The sequence below is a fragment of the Delphinus delphis genome, chromosome 1 (assembly GCF_949987515.2).
Source record: "Delphinus delphis chromosome 1, mDelDel1.2, whole genome shotgun sequence".
In the NCBI taxonomy this organism is placed as follows: Eukaryota; Metazoa; Chordata; class Mammalia; order Artiodactyla; family Delphinidae; genus Delphinus; species Delphinus delphis.
The window spans coordinates 13,761,632-13,779,538 of NC_082683.1; the positions used below are offsets into that span (position 1 = coordinate 13,761,632).

Here is a 17,907-nt window from a genome sequence, read left to right on the forward strand (position 1 = left end):
ACTTACAAGTCCTCGTTTCAACTTATATTTATAAGCCCCTATTATGTGCCTGCCATGGGGGAAGGACCGAGAGAGATCCATCTTAATATTAGTGGTGAATTTTCTAGTTACAGGGGGCCAACCACTGCTCTAAGCACTTTAAATGTATTAATCGATTTACTCCTCACAACCCTAGGAGGTAGGTACTTACTCATTTTAATAAATGAGGAAACTGAGGCCCAGAGAGGTTAAGTAATTCACCCAAGGTCACACAGCGAGTGAGTGGCAGAGCTTGTTTTCAAGCCCAGACCACCTGGCTAAGGAGCCACCTTACAGCCTCTCATGGAATGGCCTGTCATGCCCTCCTGAGCTGAGCTAGAAATTCATCTGCTCCCTGGAATTGTCCAAGCAGGTGGCCACAGTCCCCCAAGGCTCTCACCAACTCCCTGGACCTTCCGTATCTCACAGACCAGGGCTCGCCTCTCGTTCCAGGGTTGCCTCTCTCCACCTACTATCCACCCATCTCGGCTCCAGCCTCCCGACCCCACCAGAGCGGGCCTGCAGGTGCATCGTTAAACCGTGACAAGTGTTAGGTCCATGCGATGCTTTATCCTTTCCACCACTGGGAGGTGGATTTAGTGTCTCTGGCAGAAGGTAAACTTCCCCTCCCTGGGACAGGCCCCTTAATTACAAGGGACATGTGGCCGCCAAAACTGTCGTGCATCAGGCCCAGTGATTTAAGGAACAGGCCCAAGGCTAAAGTTACAGGTGTTAACAGAGCTGAATCAGGAGCTGGGAGAGCAGGGATGGGGCGGCTGTGGGAGGTGGTGAGCCGGTCCCTGGAAGAGCGTCTGCTGCCAATAGCCACTCCTGGGGAAAGGGAAGTAATCCCACCGCCTCACGTACAGAAGGGGAAACAGACCAGGACCACGCTCCAAGTATAGCGCGTGTTGGGGTCGGCACTGCTGTCTCTGCTGCCAGCCTGCAGGGAGCCCTGGACTCACTGAGTCTCCCCATCTGTACACAAGGAGGCAGCTCACTGCCTAGGAGTGATAATCTTCCCAACAGATAATCTTAATAACAAAAGCTAACACTGACAGCGTGCTTGTTATGTTCCAGGCATGGTACTAAGTTCATTATGAGTGTTCTCTTGTTTAATTCTCAGCTGGTGAGAGAATGATCATGGTTATGCCCATTTTACAGAAGAAGAAACTGAGGCTCAGAGAGATGAAGCAACTGGCCCAAGATTGCTTGGCTAACAAGTGACCAAATGGAGGTTCTTAGCCCCTCTCTCTGAATCCAGACCCTGACCTGTATGCTCCAGGGATAATGAGAGGGATATAAGACCCAGTGTCTGCCCTGAAGGAGTCCCTGAATGATGGGGAGACAAATAAGGGCACAGGTTTCTAGAATTCCAGCAGATGGAAAATAAGAACGATGGGGGAGGACTAGGGTGCAAGGTGAGGGATGTGAGAGCTCCCAGGACGGAGGCTCTCCCCGAGGGGCTGGCATCAGGAAGGCTTCATGGAGGAGGTGGCGTAGAGCTGGGCCAAGTAGGCTGCGGCAGACAGGACAGGAGGCATTTCAGGCAGAAGGAGCCCTGTAAGCAACGGTGTGGGAACAGGAAAGCATGGCAAGTAGAGATCACTCCTGTGTGGCGGGACCCCAAGGCACAGGAAGGAGCGGGTAGTAAGAAACAATAATAATAACAGCAACAATAAGGACAATGGCTGACATCTATTCAGTGCTTACTGGGTGCCAGGCCAGGGTCTAAAGGTCTAAATTCTTTATACAATGCTCACAAGAACCCTATGAGATAGATACTGAGGAAAACAGGAAAACAGGCACAGAGAGGGTAAGTGACTTGCCAAGGTCACCCAGCTAACAGGTGGCAGAGCCAGGATGTGAAGTTGGACAGGCTGGCTCCTGAGCCCATAGAAGGCCAACTGCTGTGCTCCAGGTGGGAGCAGGGGAGGTGAGGTAAGAGCCTCTTGGGAAAGTTCTTCTTGCATGCCAAGCTGCTGGGGGCCCTGCCTTCCCTCTGTCCACCGGGCTTGGTCACAGGCAGAGAGGAAAAGTGAGGGGGCCCTGAATCCAGTGACGTCTGTCCAGGGATGCCATGGGAGCCAGGATGGGCCTGGGAAACTCCCCGAGGCAGCCGGGGGACTTGGGAGCAGTTGTGAGGGTAGAGAGTGTATTCACTGCGAAACTCTGGTGCCAGGCATGCCTCCCAGCTGATTTTCCCGTGGATCCCAGGCCCATCAGAGCAGAGACCCCAACTCCTGAGGCTCCCCATCAGGAAGAGCCTGGGCCCTTCTCTGCTGAGCGGTCCTGCTGTCTGACAGCTGTCTGACAACCATCTTTGACGGTTTTCCTCTTCTCTAACATTGAACCCTCTGCTGCCCCCTCTGGACCTCCCACATAAAGCCATAGACTTTTTGAACTGGAGGGGGATTTTAGGACCCACCTAGACCAGCCCCCCTCACCAGACCACACAGGAAACCGGTGCCTGGAGAGACACCCCACAGAAGGCGAGAAGCAGGGCCAGGCTGAGGGCTTAAGCCAGACATGGGTTCAAGTCCTAGCCTTGGTCCTTATTGGCTGAGTAGCCACGGACCAGTGCGTTTGAAAACCTCAGTTTCTGCCTCTGTAAAACGGAGATAATAATTCCTGCTTCTAGGTTCTGTAAGGCTCTAATGCATTAAAGCATTTAGCATGGAACCTGCCTCAGAGTGACCAGTGAGCAGAAGTGATGGTCAAGGGCCCTCCGCACCCCTCACCCAACCCGCTGTGTGCTGGGGACCCCACGGACCCCAGACTCAGGGTGCAGAGGAGGATACTCACTGAGCAAATCCAGCCCCCCCCCACCAGTCACCCCCTCAAACATCAGCTCAGCCCATGCTCGCTGAGATCTGCTCTGTGCTGCCCTTAGCTGGGGCCCTGGTCAGCAGGATGACCCAATGTCCTTACCTGAGGAGGCTCCCAGGCCAGTGACCAGAGTGAGTGGTGTCAGCAAAGTCCAGCCACTGTTCAGGCCAGTGATGGAGGTTACTGTTCATAAATATGATGGCCAGTAGGTACAGGGACTTACCAGTACCAGGCATCCTGCAAAGCGTGCCACGAACATGAACCCTATGCAGTAGGTACTGTTGTGATGCCCATTTTACAGATGAGAGAACTGAGGCCGGAGCAGACCTGGTGAGGGATGAGGTTAGAGAGGTCAGAGATGAGACAGGTGGCCAAGGCCTCAGCACATGGGCCATGGAAAGACCAGGGGAAGAGATCATGAGGGCTGGATCTCTGAGACTCCCCCACCCCCAAGTCAAGCCCTACCGCCCTAGCCAGGAGTTGGATCCCAAGAGGAATGAGCTTGGCTCTGCCTCGCCCTGCTCTTGGAAAAGACACAGTCCAGTAGCTGTGTGATAAAGCCAGTAGAGTTAAATGCTCATCGATGAAGCTGGGTGATGGATTCATGAGTGTTCATTGTACATTTATTTGAGCTTTCTGATAGGTTTGAATATTTTCATAGTAAAATGTCAAGGAGGAAATAATACACAATCCTTTTCCCACAAAACGCCCCTTCTCCATGGCTCTTCCCCTCCCTGCTACCCCCCACTTGCCTCCCCTGGAAATTGCTTTGTGAAAAGTGAGAAGCAAGAATGATTCGCTTGCCCTCTGACTCAGGAAGTCAATCCTAGAATGCTGATGGGACAGGAAAGACTATGGCTGCAGAGTCCTATGGGAAGGGAGGGCTCGGAGCTGGGGGGTTGGGGGTTTGGAAAGTTCTGCTGGGAGGTTGGTGGGGGTACGCCCAGCCAAGTACCTCAGTCCTCACAGGCACCCGCAGGCACCAGTGTCACCCTTGTCCTATGCGGGAGGCCCAGGAAGCTAGCACCTGCCTAAGGGATACATTGCCGGTGAGCAGAAAGCCTGTGACCTGGGAGCCCGGTGCCCCAGGGGCTGGGTGGGGAAGTCCAGGGGTGAGCTCTCTTCTAAGCCCCAGAACACCAGGACCCGATGCTTGAGGGGGACACAGTTTTGCTGGAAGGGACAGAGGTTTTCCAGCGTTGGGGAAGAGGGCGTGAGACCCACCCAGAACCTCCAGGCTCCAGCCCATTGTTCTCAGGGGCTTGGGAGGGGGCGGGGGTGTTAATAGAGTAGCCTGAACTTGAAGTTGAACTTGAGCTGAGCGTCACTGCCCCTGGCCAGATCTCAAATGTGCTTGCCCACTTGCCAGGGCCTCCCCCAAGCTTCCACAGGCTTCTGGAGACTTCGTTCATAAAGCTAAAACGATGGCACCTGGTGAAATCGCCCATGCGTATTATATATACCTCTGGGATACATTGAAAACATCCCCCAAATAGCCAGCCTTGCTGCTATTTAAAATGGGTTCGTGTCACACCCCACAGATTTCATCTCTGCGGAAATGGCACTTATCGTGGGCCTGAACACATTCACTCTACTGCCACATAAACTACAGTGGCGTGGCAGGGCTGGGGCAGTCACACGCGGTAGCCGCAGACAGGCTGCTGGACAGGCTGCCTCCGGACAGCAAAGCGGAGGTGGGGGGAGGGTCCACCTGGGGCTGGCAGCCCAGGAGGCCAATCAGAAGACACGGAACGTGGACAAGCAGCCAATCAGGGCACAAGCAGAAAGTTGCTCCACTTGTAGGGGCAGGTAGTTTGTGGATTTGAGGTCTTTTGATCCGATCAGTGCATACAGCCGGAAAGCCTCCAGGGATCTCTCCCTGTGCCCTGTCTGCCCAGGCCGGGAGAAGCCGGATTGAGGTTCTCCTACTCCCCTGAGCCTTGTCCTCCCAGTCGGTAATAATTTTCACAACTGTTACCAAGCACCCACTACGGACCTAATGGTTAGTTCACATAACACTACCTTGGAGTGGGTCTTGTCCCTGCGAGAAGACTGAAGCTTAAGAAGGTCAAGGCAGTAATTCCCCTGTGGAACTTACATTAGAACCTCCTGGAAGGCTTGTTAAAACCTGGGTGGCTGGGCCCCCACCCCCAGGTTTCTGATTCAGCAGGTCTGGAATTGGGCTCAAGAATTTACATCTCTAACAAGTTCTGAAGCTGCTAGCCCGGGAAACACACTTTGAGAACTTCCAGGTTAAAGGCACAGGTACAAAATAGCGCCAGCATGCAGATTCAGATCCGGCCTCAAGACCTGTGGCCTCCCACTGCCCTTGTGTGTGTCTGTGTGTGTGCGGTGTGTGCACTTATACATATGTGTGTGTTTATGTGTGTCTGTGTCTGTGTGTGCATATATGTGTGTGTGTCTGTGTATATATACGTGTGTGTATGCATATGTGTGTTTATGTGTCTCTGTGTGTGTGCGTATGCATATGTGTGTGTGTGTGTCTGTGAGTGTTTATGTGTGTGTGTGTGTCTGTGTGTGTGCACAGGTGCTCGTAGGATTTTATTTCTGCGTTAGCAGTAACCCGAGCTGCATCCTGCTTGGCCCAGCCTCACCGATTCACCACTTCCCACGCTGCACCACCCGCCTCGCACTCCCCTGCTCCCCCAGAGCAGCCAGCCAGGGCCTCCAGTTGGGCTTGTTAATTTTATCTCCTACCACTTGGAAAGCACAACAGCTGTCAGGGGAGGGGCGAGGCAGGTGAACCGGTGAACGGGGCTGCCAACCAGCTCTCCTCAGAGAGGAAGGCGGGGTGGATGGGCTACACCCGCAGCCACTGGGTACCCTTGTGACCCCGCTCCACTCAGAAGGGCCTCCGTCTCCAGGCAGGGAGGGTCTGGGCAGTGGCCACCGACGCTGGCAACGACCTGGACCCAGATCCCCACCCCTCGCCGGTGCATCGGCACGCGGCTCCCACTCGTTTCCAAGCTTGGGGGTTGTGATCTGGCTCAGCAGATGCCACATAAAAGGGCCCCATTGCAGCTCATATACGCACAGACACTGCGTTTCTCTCTCCTGTCACTGATGGCGGCTCCATTTGGGGGCTTTTTGTCAGTATTTTTTCCCCTTGGCTGCCGTCACTACTCAGTTCAATATTTAATTTTCCCATAAAGCAAAGCGTTGTGCTTTTCCTTCTCTCTTTTTCTTGCTGGAGCCCCCCTTCTGCTGGTGGGCTGTTTCTTCCTCAGGCTTCTGCTGGGAGAGAGGGGCTTGAACATGGCTAAGATTTCAGCCCTTCCAAATTGGACAGGGATGGGAGGGCAGGACACTTAAGTCCCCCCTCCAAGCTCATTCATTTGACAAATGTTTATTGAGCAAATCCTTTTGGATGTAGCAGTAGACAGAAGAGTTCCTGTCCTCATGGTGCTTACATACTACTGGGGTGTGTTGGAAAAAAAGACAAGTGTGAGAACCAGTATACGAAATAACTATACCTTATGATGTGTTCTATGAAGAAATAACGAGGTGCTGTGACAGAGAATAGAAGAGGCACCTCGCTTAGATTAGGAGGTGGCATTTGAGCTGAGACTTGAAAGATAAGGAGGACCTAGCCTTGCTCAAAGCTGAGTGAAGGACTTCAGGCAAAGCAAAGAGCAGATGCAAAGGCCCCGGGGTTGAAACAAGCTTAGGGTGTTTATAGACCAAAAATATCTCCGTATATTTGGAGCATGGTGTTGGGGGGAGGGTCGAGACAAGGCTAGAGGTGGTGGCAGGGCCCACGGCATTGCAAGGTCTTTCGGGATTCCTTCCACAGATTGTGTGCTTGTCTGTACTAGAAGTGAAAGAAGGAAAAAAGCAAACAGGAATTGAAATTGAATCCCTGCATGGCAGGCTTGCACTAGCTCTGAGGTTAAAGAAAGACAAAGCCTTCAGAAAGCACACAGCCTAATGGAGAAACAGACGTGGGCCCGGGACAGAATGACAAGCACCTATGGGTATGACAAGAACAGGATGCTCCAGGAATCCAGAGGATGAGCCCTAACCCAGTCTGGGAAAGTGCTGGAAGGCTGCCTGAAAGAGGCAACAGTTAAGGGCAGACCTGAAGGATGAAGCCGAATTAACCAACAGAAGGACTAGTATGTCCGGGGCACAGAGGAGGTGAGCAAGGCGAGGAAGGAACCTGGGGCATTTCTGTGTGGCTGGAGGAGAGAAGTCTTCCCGGAAGAGATGCTGTTTTGAGTAGCATCTTAAAGAAGCAGAGAGAGACCGGTAGCGAGGATGGGAAAGACACAGAGATGTGGGACAGAAAAAAAGAAAGAAAGAAATTAAAATAGGAAGCATGGAGGAATATTTATATTCATGAACACTTTTATATTGAGGGTGGTTTTCTTTCTTTTTTTTTTTTGAATATGGTATAGTGACTAGTAGCTGATTGAAACAGAAGGCAGTCAATAGAGCAGGCACGCTGAGAGGAAAGAATGGATTTTTGCAAATAATGTAATTTTGAACTTGTCTTTTCCCTCCCCCACTCCTCCCCAAAATCTAATTGATTACCGCCCTTTGATAAATGACACCCAGAGCAGGAGTGTGCTAAGACCAATTTAGCACAAGGTACTCAAGGAAAAGGAGAGATTATCCCTTCCTCCAGACAGTGGTCACCCCTGAGAGGAAGAAGAACTTCCACTCTATGTCCCTCCCAGCCCAGGGACAAGTGAGAGCAATTGAAGAGGTAATATAAATAATCCCTTTCTACTTCACCATCCTTGTAGAAGGTTTATGTCCATATTCTCACTTGCTTCTTCTCTCAAAATCTTGGAAGCTGAAAGGTTGGCAGGATATGTTTTATTGAACCCATTTTATAGATGGGAAGACTGATGTCCGTATGGGTCAGTTGATTTGCCCAAGGTCCCATGGGATGTTGGTAACAGAGCCTGGGCTGGAACCTTTGCCTCACTCTATTTGAGCTGGTTCCCTGGGAGGAGTTGGGGGGAGCCTCATGGTGGGGAGAGAATTTAACTCCAGTAGATACAGTTAGACCCAGATCTGCTGGGGTTTGTATCACAACAGGTTTGTGTTCCTGAATTGCAAAAGCCAAAGGATGATTTACAGAGCTAAGAGCCATCACATTATCTGCAAAGTGAGTTACGATGACCGAAACAAAGTTCTGCTTTCAAGAGAAAAACGCAATATTTCAGAGTTAATTTCATAAAACCAATCACCCAACCATCGCCTCACTGTGTCGATGTTAACAGTAGAGTCTAAAATAACTTTGATTCCTGCCCCCTCCTCAATGGCCTGGAACAGAGGCGTGCTGTGCTGTGTGGCCGTGTCAGATGTGAAGCCGCTTTACCTTCCCAGATGCTGGACAAAATCAGTCGAAGAAACTTCTAGCAGCAATTCACTCTGCTTAAGGCAAAGTCAAAAATAAACTGGGGGGCTTCCCTGGCGGCGCAGTGGTTAAGAATCCTCCTGCCAATGCAGGGGATGCAGGTTCGAGCCCTGGTCCGGGAGGATCCCACATGCCGCGGAGCAACTAAGCCTGTGCGCCACAACTACTGAGCCTGCGCTCTAGAGCCCGCAAGCCAGAACTACTGAGCCCACGTGCTGCAACTGCTGAAGCCCGTGCGCCTGGAGCCCGTGCTCCGCAACAAGAGAGGCCACCGCAACGAGAAGCCCGCGCACCGCAGCGAAGAGTAGCCCCCTCTCGCCGCAACCAGAGAAAGCCAGCACGCAGCAGCAGAGACCCAATGCAGCCAAAATTAAAAATAAATAAAAACTAAACTGGGAAGTCCACTGGCTTGACTTGGGGGCAGTGGATTCAGGGGAGTTCTATGGCAGTGGCCTCTGTTTGACCATGATGGTGAACTTGTAGAACTGAGGGGCTCTCCCTAATGCACGGGGCTGGGGTTACACAAGTACTGTGGTATATCCACAAGTGGTTTGTAAATTCTGAAGCTCTGCCTTTGTCTAGGCTCTTACTGCTATGACCACTACTATTTCTCCCTTGCCCAGGCCAAATATGCCTGCCCAGTGTCTCTGAGGAGGGTCCTTTCAGGTGCATGGTACCCACCCTCGCCCCAGGAGAGCATTGCACTAGCACGGACATCCCTGAAGACACACTCTCAGAGTCCATAGGAATGAGGCACTTGTGTTGGGTGCATTGGGCACTGCTTCAGAAGAGTGGGGAGAAATTGGTGATCTAGGGGTCTTTGTTAATGATTCTTTGCCATTATATGCCACCTGGATCATAGCCAGGTGGCCTTGCTCTATACTGCTCATTCTATAGCCCAGCTTTGAATTTGGGATTATTCTCGTCCAGGACCTTTATACCCATGACTGCAGCTGGCCATCTGTCTTTGACTGGATACTGCTTCGGGGGCCACGGGATCTATTCCAGGCATAGAGTCATAAGGGGGCTTTGACCTTGGTCAGAGATTGTAGCAGGGATGGGGATGATGAGAATGGAGATGGGGTTGGGCTTGGAGGAGGGATGGGATGGAGACAGATAAGAGGATTGAGTTGGGAATGGGGATAGAGATGGAGTAGATTTAGGGATGGGGAAGGGAATAGAAGTGCGAATAGGAATGGAAAAGAGAATGGGGATGGAGGTGGAGAAGAAAAAAGATGGATGGAGATGGGAATGGAGGTGGGGATGGAGATGGGGATGGAGGTGGAGAAGAAAAAAAGTGGATGGAGATGGGGATGGAGGTGGGGATGGAGATGGGGATGGAGTTGGAAAAGGAAAAGGATGGAGATGGGGATGGATGTGGGGATACAGGTGAGAATGGGACTGGAAAAGGAGAGAGAGATGGAAGTAGAGAAGAAGATGGGCACAGGGAAGACTGAGAGTAAGGGAAGGTGCTAGACCACGAGCCTAAGAAGCAGCAGTTTGTGGGGGAAAGAGTGCTGTACGTAGTCAACGGAAGGGAAGAGGGGAAGAAGGGGGAGAGGATGACGTGTGGAGTGAAGCATCCCGAGGCAGCCAAGGACTCCCGGGTGTAGACGGCTCCCTGACCACCCGCACTCAGAGCCCTCCGGCGGGCAACAGGAGGCGAGATGCAGAGTGACATGTTCCTAGGACACAGCAACTGAGGAATACATTGATGCAGAGTGTGGGAAGCCTGGACTGTCCACGCCAATATTAGCAGCTCTGCCGTGTCCTGCTCCATACAACTGAAGTCCGTTATTGTCTTATGAGCTTGACTAACTGTACATATTGCTAACACCTGCTCAGAAGTATAACGAGGGACAGGAACACAGTTCCCAATCAGGGTCTGTGTGGGTGGTGTGCGTGACTTGGGTGCAGATCTCCAGAACACGTGTGTGTGTGTGTGTGTGTGTGTGTGTGTGTGTGTGTGTGTGTGTGTGTGTGTGTGTGTGTGTGTGTGTGTTGGGGGGAGCACTTGTGCTGTACAAAGAAGCCTGGTCAGGATTTGGAAGGCCTGGGTGCCAGTCCAGGCACTGCCACTGACTGACGGTGTGACTGTAGGCAAATGTCTCCCTCTCTCTGACCTCAGTTTGCTTACCTGTAAAATGGAAGGTCTAGACTGGCCCTCTCCAATAGAAATATATATTTATATATTTAATTGTAGGTTTTCTAAAGACCACATTAAGAAAAGGCTTTAAAAAGTTAAAATGAATTGGAATGATATATTTGTTAAATCCAGTGTATCCCATGTATTATTTCAGTAAGTAACCAATATAAAAATATTCATGGTATACTTAACACGCTTTTAAAAAATTGTCTTCCAGATTCAATGTGTATGTTACACTTACAGCACATATGAACTTGAAAAAGCCACATTTCAGAGGCTTAAGAGCCACAGGGATGGGCGGCTACTGTATTGGACAGTGCAGGTCCAGGGCATTTCTGCTCTCCTCACGAAACCGTGAATGTCCCAAAGGCAAAGACGATGATTTATTTTCCCGGAAAGTAGCAAAGAGCCTCAAAGAAAGAACGTTAATAAATCTGGCTGATAAATGCATCTGACATGCACTTTCAAAACACCTTCAGGTACTTTGTTATTGAATCCTCCCAGGTACTCTATAATTCCAATTTGCAGATAAGGAAACTGAGGCACAGAGTGGCTACATAACTTGCCCAAGGTCACACAGCTGGCAAATGGTACAGCTTGGTCTTTAAACCCTGGGTAGTGTGATTTAGAGCCCATACTCTTAACCATTGTCCTATACTATCTCTTTTATAATAGTGAGATAAATAATATTAATTAAAATTGCTAAACTGTATTGCAGGCTTACTATGTGCTAGGCATCTTGTAAGCATCATCTCATTTATTCCTCAAAGCAATCCTATAAGGAAGGTTCTAGGTGTCTAATTCCTGTTTGCTCAATGAAAGTAAGAAAGAAGAAATGAGGGATTTTAAAGGTGCCCCCTGACTAGCCCTGAGCCTCTAGTATAAGGGTCCACAACCCCCAGGCCGTGGACTGGCTGTTAAGACCTGGGCCGCACAGCAGGAGGTGAGCGGTGGGCAAGGGAGCGAAGCTTCATCTGTATTTACAGCTTCTCCCCATCGCTCGCATTACCCCTTGAATCATCCCCCCACCCCGTCCGAGGAAAAATTGGCTTCCACAAAACCGGTCCCTGCTGCCAAAATGGTTGGGGACCGCTGCCTAGGATTCTTGGAGGGTACACTCATCCCTACCCATAAGCCACCATGAGCAGTGACAGAGAATTATTCTAAGCTCTAATTGGCATGGTCCCTTGATCTTTGGGGCATCCGAGTTGAGTAGAGCCACCCACGGGAAGAGTTCCTCCAAGGATCTGGATTAAAGGTATCCGTGAGAGTTGAGATGTGTCGGGTAAATGAGCATTCCCAGCAGCTAAACTGTGCACTCAGGGCTAAAGGCGCTGATAGGTACGAACTTCTTTCTTCTTTCCAAAGATATGTCAGTGTTCCAGCTTAGTGTCGGTATTTGAGCCCTGGAGCCAGGGTGCTGGGGTTCAAATCCAAACTCTGTGAACCCCAGAAAGCCACTTCACCTCTTAAGTTTCCCCATCTGTAAAATGGGAATAAATAAACCCACGTAGATGCATGGTGAGGATTAAATGAATTAACACACGTGAAGGGCTTAGAACAGCTCCTGGCTCCTAACTGTTGGTCATTGTTGGTTCTTGCCGTGGGATCCAGGCTTTCAGTGAGTCCTAGAAAACTTAGATCGCAGACTGTGACTTGTGGATAATTGAAGTGTTCTGGTGTGTTTTTCCCCTCTCGGAATTCCTTACCCCACTTCCCATCTGTTTCCTACCACCTCACACGTAATTACAGTTCTCCATCTATTGTTCTCCCATTGTTTCCCGTTTGTTCTGCTTCCCTTGCGACAGCACATGGCGGCTGCCTGAGCGAATGAATGGTTCATACCTGGCTTCGTTTCACTAGATCTTAAAATAGAGTTGCCAGGCGTCTGTCACCCCCGCCAGACTGTGAGCTTCTCGACGCGCTGTATCCGTTTCATCACTGGGCGCCTGTGGTGAGCACCTGGCACCATGCCTGCACCTAGTAGGTGTCAGGAAATGTTTGTCGGATTTAATTAAACTTAACTGGAGTGAAAACCCCTTGCAGGAAGGAAAGGCCCACCCCTCTTCATTTTCTCTGTGTCTCCCACTGCACTTGACCTAAGGCTACAAGAAGCCAGAACTGACAGCCTTTCCTAAGCAAAGTTGTAAGGTTCTGGCTCCTGTCCTGCTGATGACAAGGAAGTTGCGGAAATAATCTCAAGAGTCATAAGACTAGTGAATTCCTAGCACGTGCTAAGCCCTTTCATATCGATTAGCTGGTTCATCCTTCAAATGTGTCTGCCAAGGATTAATCCCACTTAGCAAATCTGGAAACTGAGGCTCACAGTTTTGGTAACTTGCCCAAGGACATGGAGGTGGCGGTGACCTCCCTGGGACTTGGACCCAGGAGTGCCCGATGGCTCCACATTTGACCTCTCAATAACCCACGGTGCCTGGGAACATCTGCTTTGGCAAACCAGCCAGTAGTGGGCGGTGAGGAGAGCAGAAAGGGAAGCTGGTGGGAAGCGGGACCAATCAAAATAAGCCAACTTTGGGGGGAAAATAAAAAGAAAGAGGGAAGACTCTTGGCTCTAAATGTCTCTCAAAGTCATCTGCTTCTCCCGCTCTGCCCTCACCACGGTCTAAGCGACCCATCTCGCTGGCTTAAACAGCGCTCTGTGTTTCCAGTCTCTTCAAAATGCAGCTCAGATCATATCTCTGCTGTTGCTTGAAGCCTTCTTCCTCCTGCTCTCAGGACAAAGAAGAAAAACTCACAGCCAGCGGTGGGCTGGCAAACCTGCTCTCTGGGGGCCTGGGGTGGGGACGGTGGAAGAAACAAACAAGAAAGCCCTGATTTGCAATGGTGGCTGATTTCCATGGCGTAAAGATGCCCACCGTGGCCTGTTTCGATCTAGCAGCAGTTTAAGAACTGGTTCACAAAATTCCCAGCAACATCACAATCGGCTCTCAGGAGCTGGTAGGAACCAGCCACAGCACACCACTGCAAGCGGTGACCCACCAGCGGTGCCCTGCACATCTCCCCAGCCCCAGCAGGAACCACGTCCCCCCTCCTTGCCCTCCCACCACACAGCCTGCCTTCCATCCCCCCTGCCCTGAGCCAACTGTCACGAGGCCTTTGCACATGCTGTTCCCTCCACCTGCCACACTTGTCCTCTGCCTACTCTTGCGTCCTCAGGCACAGCACGGCGTCGCTTCCTCAGGCTTGCGCGGGTCCCTTTACATCCTGTTATACCTCCTGGTATCTGATGCACTTAGCACAGTTGACCGTGTGATCACTTGATTCATGGCTGTCTTCCCCACCAGGCTGTAAGCCCTGTGAGGCAGGGCCTTGTCTGTATGCCCAGTAGGGACATCCTTCTCACTGTCGTTGCTGCCAGTGGCACCCCCTGGAATTGTGCAATATTTGTCCCCCACCCCAATGCACAGTGTGGGACCTGGCCCATCCTAGGTAATCAGTGAACTCTTCCCGAACCTTCCAGTTAAGCGTCGGTCTTCCTGTGCTTCTCTTTTGAGTAGCTCCTCCCACCTCCATTGAGGTGGTGGCCGCTGATACACCAGCCCCCTTCAGCCGCTACCAAGCCCAGAACTTCACGCTGGTCTGCATCGTGTCGGGAGGGAAACCGGCGCCCACGGTGAGTACCTCTGGAGTCATCCCTCCTCGTCCCTGCCGGGCCCCCCTCCTTCGTGGCCCGTCCAGCTGCCCCTGTCACCACAGTGCTCACTCTGCAGAATGAAGGATAGAGGCCACAGCTTGCATAAATTAACTCTGCCCCGTCTGCCTTGGTTTGACCCTGTCCACTCATCTGACCTACCCAGGCACCCATATGCCTCTGTTGCTCCCAGCCCCCTGGTGCTGAGAACTCCCGCTTCTCCTGGACCCTGAAATCCTTGAACTGCACAGTGAGGGTGGTCTTCAGGGGAGCCCAGCCTCAAGCACACCCCTATCCCAGTTATTGAACAGGATGGAGACAGATGAGGCCCGGAGAAGGCAAGGGATGTAGAGAGAGTCAGCCACTGTGTTCTTGACAGAGCTGGGACTCAAGGTCATGTCCTCTAGCTCCAAGTCCACTGGGGAGGGTAGGAAGGAGGGAGGAAAAGGGGGAGGTGGGAAGCGGGGAGGAGGGGGAAATCCCTGTTTGGGCCAACTCCTTATTAGCCCCGCCCTAAGCGCTTTGAGGCCTGTCAGTGCAGCTCACGAGTTACTGTCATGGCCGCTCTAAGGGGCGGGGTGGGGGGAGGGGCTAGGATGGGAGAGCATGTGGGGGGCTGTCTTCTAGCCCCTAACGTCACATGCACCAAATGACCCTGAGCGAGGAGACCTGCCCTCTGCTCCTCAGGTTCTTTGAGGAGGTTTAGGTTGTGGGCAACATTATTGTTTTTCAGCATTTTTAGAAGCATCAGGACCTGTTTGGTCTGATTCAAATACACGGAAGCCCCATGTTGAAAACGTTTAAAAGTGAAGGAAGGGCAAGTTGCCCTAATGGGTCCCTGAGGCACCTCTGTGGAACCCTGAGAGTTCCCTGAACCATATTGAGAACCTACGGGCTACTGCTCCCAAGGCCAAGTTTAACCTTATATGATACTTTGAGTCTTGACCTTGTGAGTTTCACACATCACTAGGGGTGGGGCTGGAGCCTTGGGCAGGGGGATTAGAGTTCAAGGTGGGGAGGCAGGGGCTCTCCTCCTTCCAGACCCTTGACTGTCTCACAGGCAGGATCCAGTGGGGTGACCTTGGGACCGGGCCAGCCCCACCCCAGGACCAGCTGTCCAGGACAGGACAGGAGTGGAGAGAACCAAGACAGGGCAGTAAGCAGGTGCGCAGAGGCACAGGGGGCAGTAGGCGGGGGTGCAGAGACGAGCCTTTGATGAAGCCCATCTCCCTCCACCTGCACCTTACAGTCCTGAGGACACAGAGGAAAAAGCAGCTTCAGAGCCAGCAACTGGCGAGAGAAGAGCGTGGTCCCAAGATTTCCCTTTGGAGCCCATAAAGACGTCTGCCCTCTCGAAAATGAGACAAGCTCGTCTTTTTCTCCAAAGAAAAACTCCTTTTCTGCAGGGCACAGAGAAAGTCTCCTCACCGCCCTGGGGCTGCAGGAAGACCCCCTCCTCCCCGAGCTGGCCATCTCCTGCCATTTAAGACACAGCAGTACAATATTCAAATATATATATGTAAAAAAATATATATATATCTGAAAGGTCCTCATCTCCCCACATTCCAGGCACCTTACGTTTGCCTGCGATATCAAAACTTGAAAGAATTCTTTGACATAAATTACAAACCTGCTTTTGAAGCACTTTTCAAAAAAGAAAGAAAGAAAGAAAGAAAAACCCCAAAGCAGGCTATTACGTGCATAAGAGAGTCTTCGTTGGAGCTGTAAACTCTGACAGACTCTGCGCACCCCACGTTTCATTCGCCCCCCCCACCTGGTCCTCCTCCGCATCCTCCGGCTCCCTTTCCCCACTGGCACCAGCGTCCCCAGAGCTGCTTCCTGTCCTCCTCTCACCCTGTCTCCCATCGATTTATTTTAAAAAAATACACCCAATCCCCACAGGCCCCTGGCATATGTACCAAAATAAAAAGGCAGCAAATTAAATGAAATGCCGCCTCTCAAAACTCCAATTCCCTGTTGGCGGAGGAAGTGAGAATATGCGGCCTATTGCCTCATTCCGCACCTAGCGCCTTCCCACACGCACACCTGTTTCCTGTCTTCCTCTCCAAAACCTCCAGGATGTGCGCACACACACACAGATCCTTTCCTTCTCCTTCTGACATCTCACTTAATCTCTGGCGCTCTTCCACCTTCACTCTCACCCACCTGCTCTCCCCAGGTGGGCACGGACCACACCCTTGGAGCCCAGGGGGGCTGCCAGGGCCGTGTCCAGGGTGCTTTTTCCACGCACTGTTTCTAAGCGTCCAACAGCCTCATGAAGTAAGTGTTCTCATTCCCTTCATGAAGTAGGTGTTCTCAGTAAGGAAACTGAGGCTCAAAGAGGCTCACCAGCTCAGCCTCTGCCGCCAGAGCCTGCGTGTCCCCATTGAACCGAGCTGACTCAGAGCGCTTGGGGTGCTGGAGGGAGAGAGCGGTCCATCTGGAAGGCTACTAGGAGGAGGAGGCTCCTGAAGGATTGGACTCCTGTGGCCAGTTCCTCTGAGAGCCCACTGGGAGGTCCATGTCATTGGGGCAAAATCTTTTCCCACACCCTCCTTGCAATTTCAGGTTTATTTCAAACGAGATGGGGAGCCCATCGACGCAGTGCCCCTGTCAGAGCCGCCGGCTGCTAGCTCCGGCCCCCTCCAGGACAGCAGGCCCTTCCGCGGCCTGCTGCACCGTGACCTGGACGACACCAAGATGCAGAGGTCACTGTCCCTGCTGGACGCTGAGAGCCGGGGCGGGCATTCCTACACAGAGCGCCCCTCCCGCAGCCTGACCCCGGATCCCAGCATCCCCCTCCAGCCAACCACCGAGAACATCCCCGAGACGGTGGTGAGCCGCGAGTTCCCCCGCTGGGTCCATAGCTCCGAGCCCGTCTACTTCCTGAGCCACAGCCGTACGCCGGGCAGTGACGGCACCGTGGAGGTGCGCGCCCTGCTCACCTGGACGCTCAACCCGCAGATCGACAACGAAGCCCTCTTCAGCTGTGAGGTCACGCACCCGGCACTGTCGATGCCCATGCAGGCAGAGGTCACGCTGGGTGAGGCTCGACGGAAGCCACTCTGCAGGGCCCCTGCAGAGATGGGCGGTGGGGAGCCTTGGAAGAGGGCGGGCTGCCGGCCACCACGGAGATGGGAAGTTGGAGCGAGCCGGGGTCGAGGTTAGGCACGGAGGTCAGAGGCAGGCTATTTGGGAGGTTTGCTGAGCTGTGTTGGAGGACATAGGAAATTACAGGGAGGTCTGGGGAGTTTGGTCCAGCAGGATCAAGGATATGGAAGTCACAGAAGTTTTGCTAGATCAGTGTTAGAAACATGGGAGGTTTTCAAGATTGAAGATGGAACAGGACACTCCCAGGAAAGTTTGCTGGGTGAGTGAAGAAGACACAGGAGTTGGGACTCATAAGGGAGAGTTGCTGAGTCAGGTCAGGAAACGTCCAGGGAAGGATGGGAACATAGGAGGTGACAAAGGGGTTTTCTCGATTGAAATAAGACACCCTTGAGTGCAGGGACAGTTACTAGGTAAGGATCATGAGTGTGGCAGGTCGGAAGCTTGTCGGATTAGGGTCAGGAATACTGAAGGTAGTTTTGCCAGCTTGGGGTAGGGAACGTATAGGACGTGGGAGGATACTGCTCTCGCTTACACTTTTAAGTACAATGGAAACCCTGTCATCTGCAGGGATGTGGGACGTGGGCGCAACCAGGAAACTGGATACCCAGGGATAGCTCAGCCTGAGAATTCAGTCCCCATCTGGGGCCTGCTTCCTCTTCCCACAGAGCACCAAGTCTGTATGTCCCCAGAGCAGATCCTTGTTTCCCCTTGTACATCTCCTCCCAGCTGAGTAAAGGCAGGGAGACGGGACATGTGGAACCT

At 52.1% G+C, this 17,907-nt stretch overlaps 1 protein-coding gene across 3 annotated transcripts in view; it reads left to right on the forward strand.

The window, feature by feature from the left end:
* Positions 1 to 17,907, forward strand: part of IGSF21 (immunoglobin superfamily member 21) — a 269,529-nt gene that overhangs the window by 241,200 nt on the left and 10,422 nt on the right. For all 3 annotated transcript variants that reach the window (XM_060035127.1, XM_060035053.1, XM_069541461.1), the window contains exons 5-6: positions 13,901 to 14,016; positions 16,603 to 17,077. In XM_060035127.1, the coding sequence (XP_059891110.1) occupies positions 13,901 to 14,016; positions 16,603 to 17,077 (591 nt within the window). The remainder of the gene's footprint in view (positions 1 to 13,900; positions 14,017 to 16,602; positions 17,078 to 17,907) is intronic.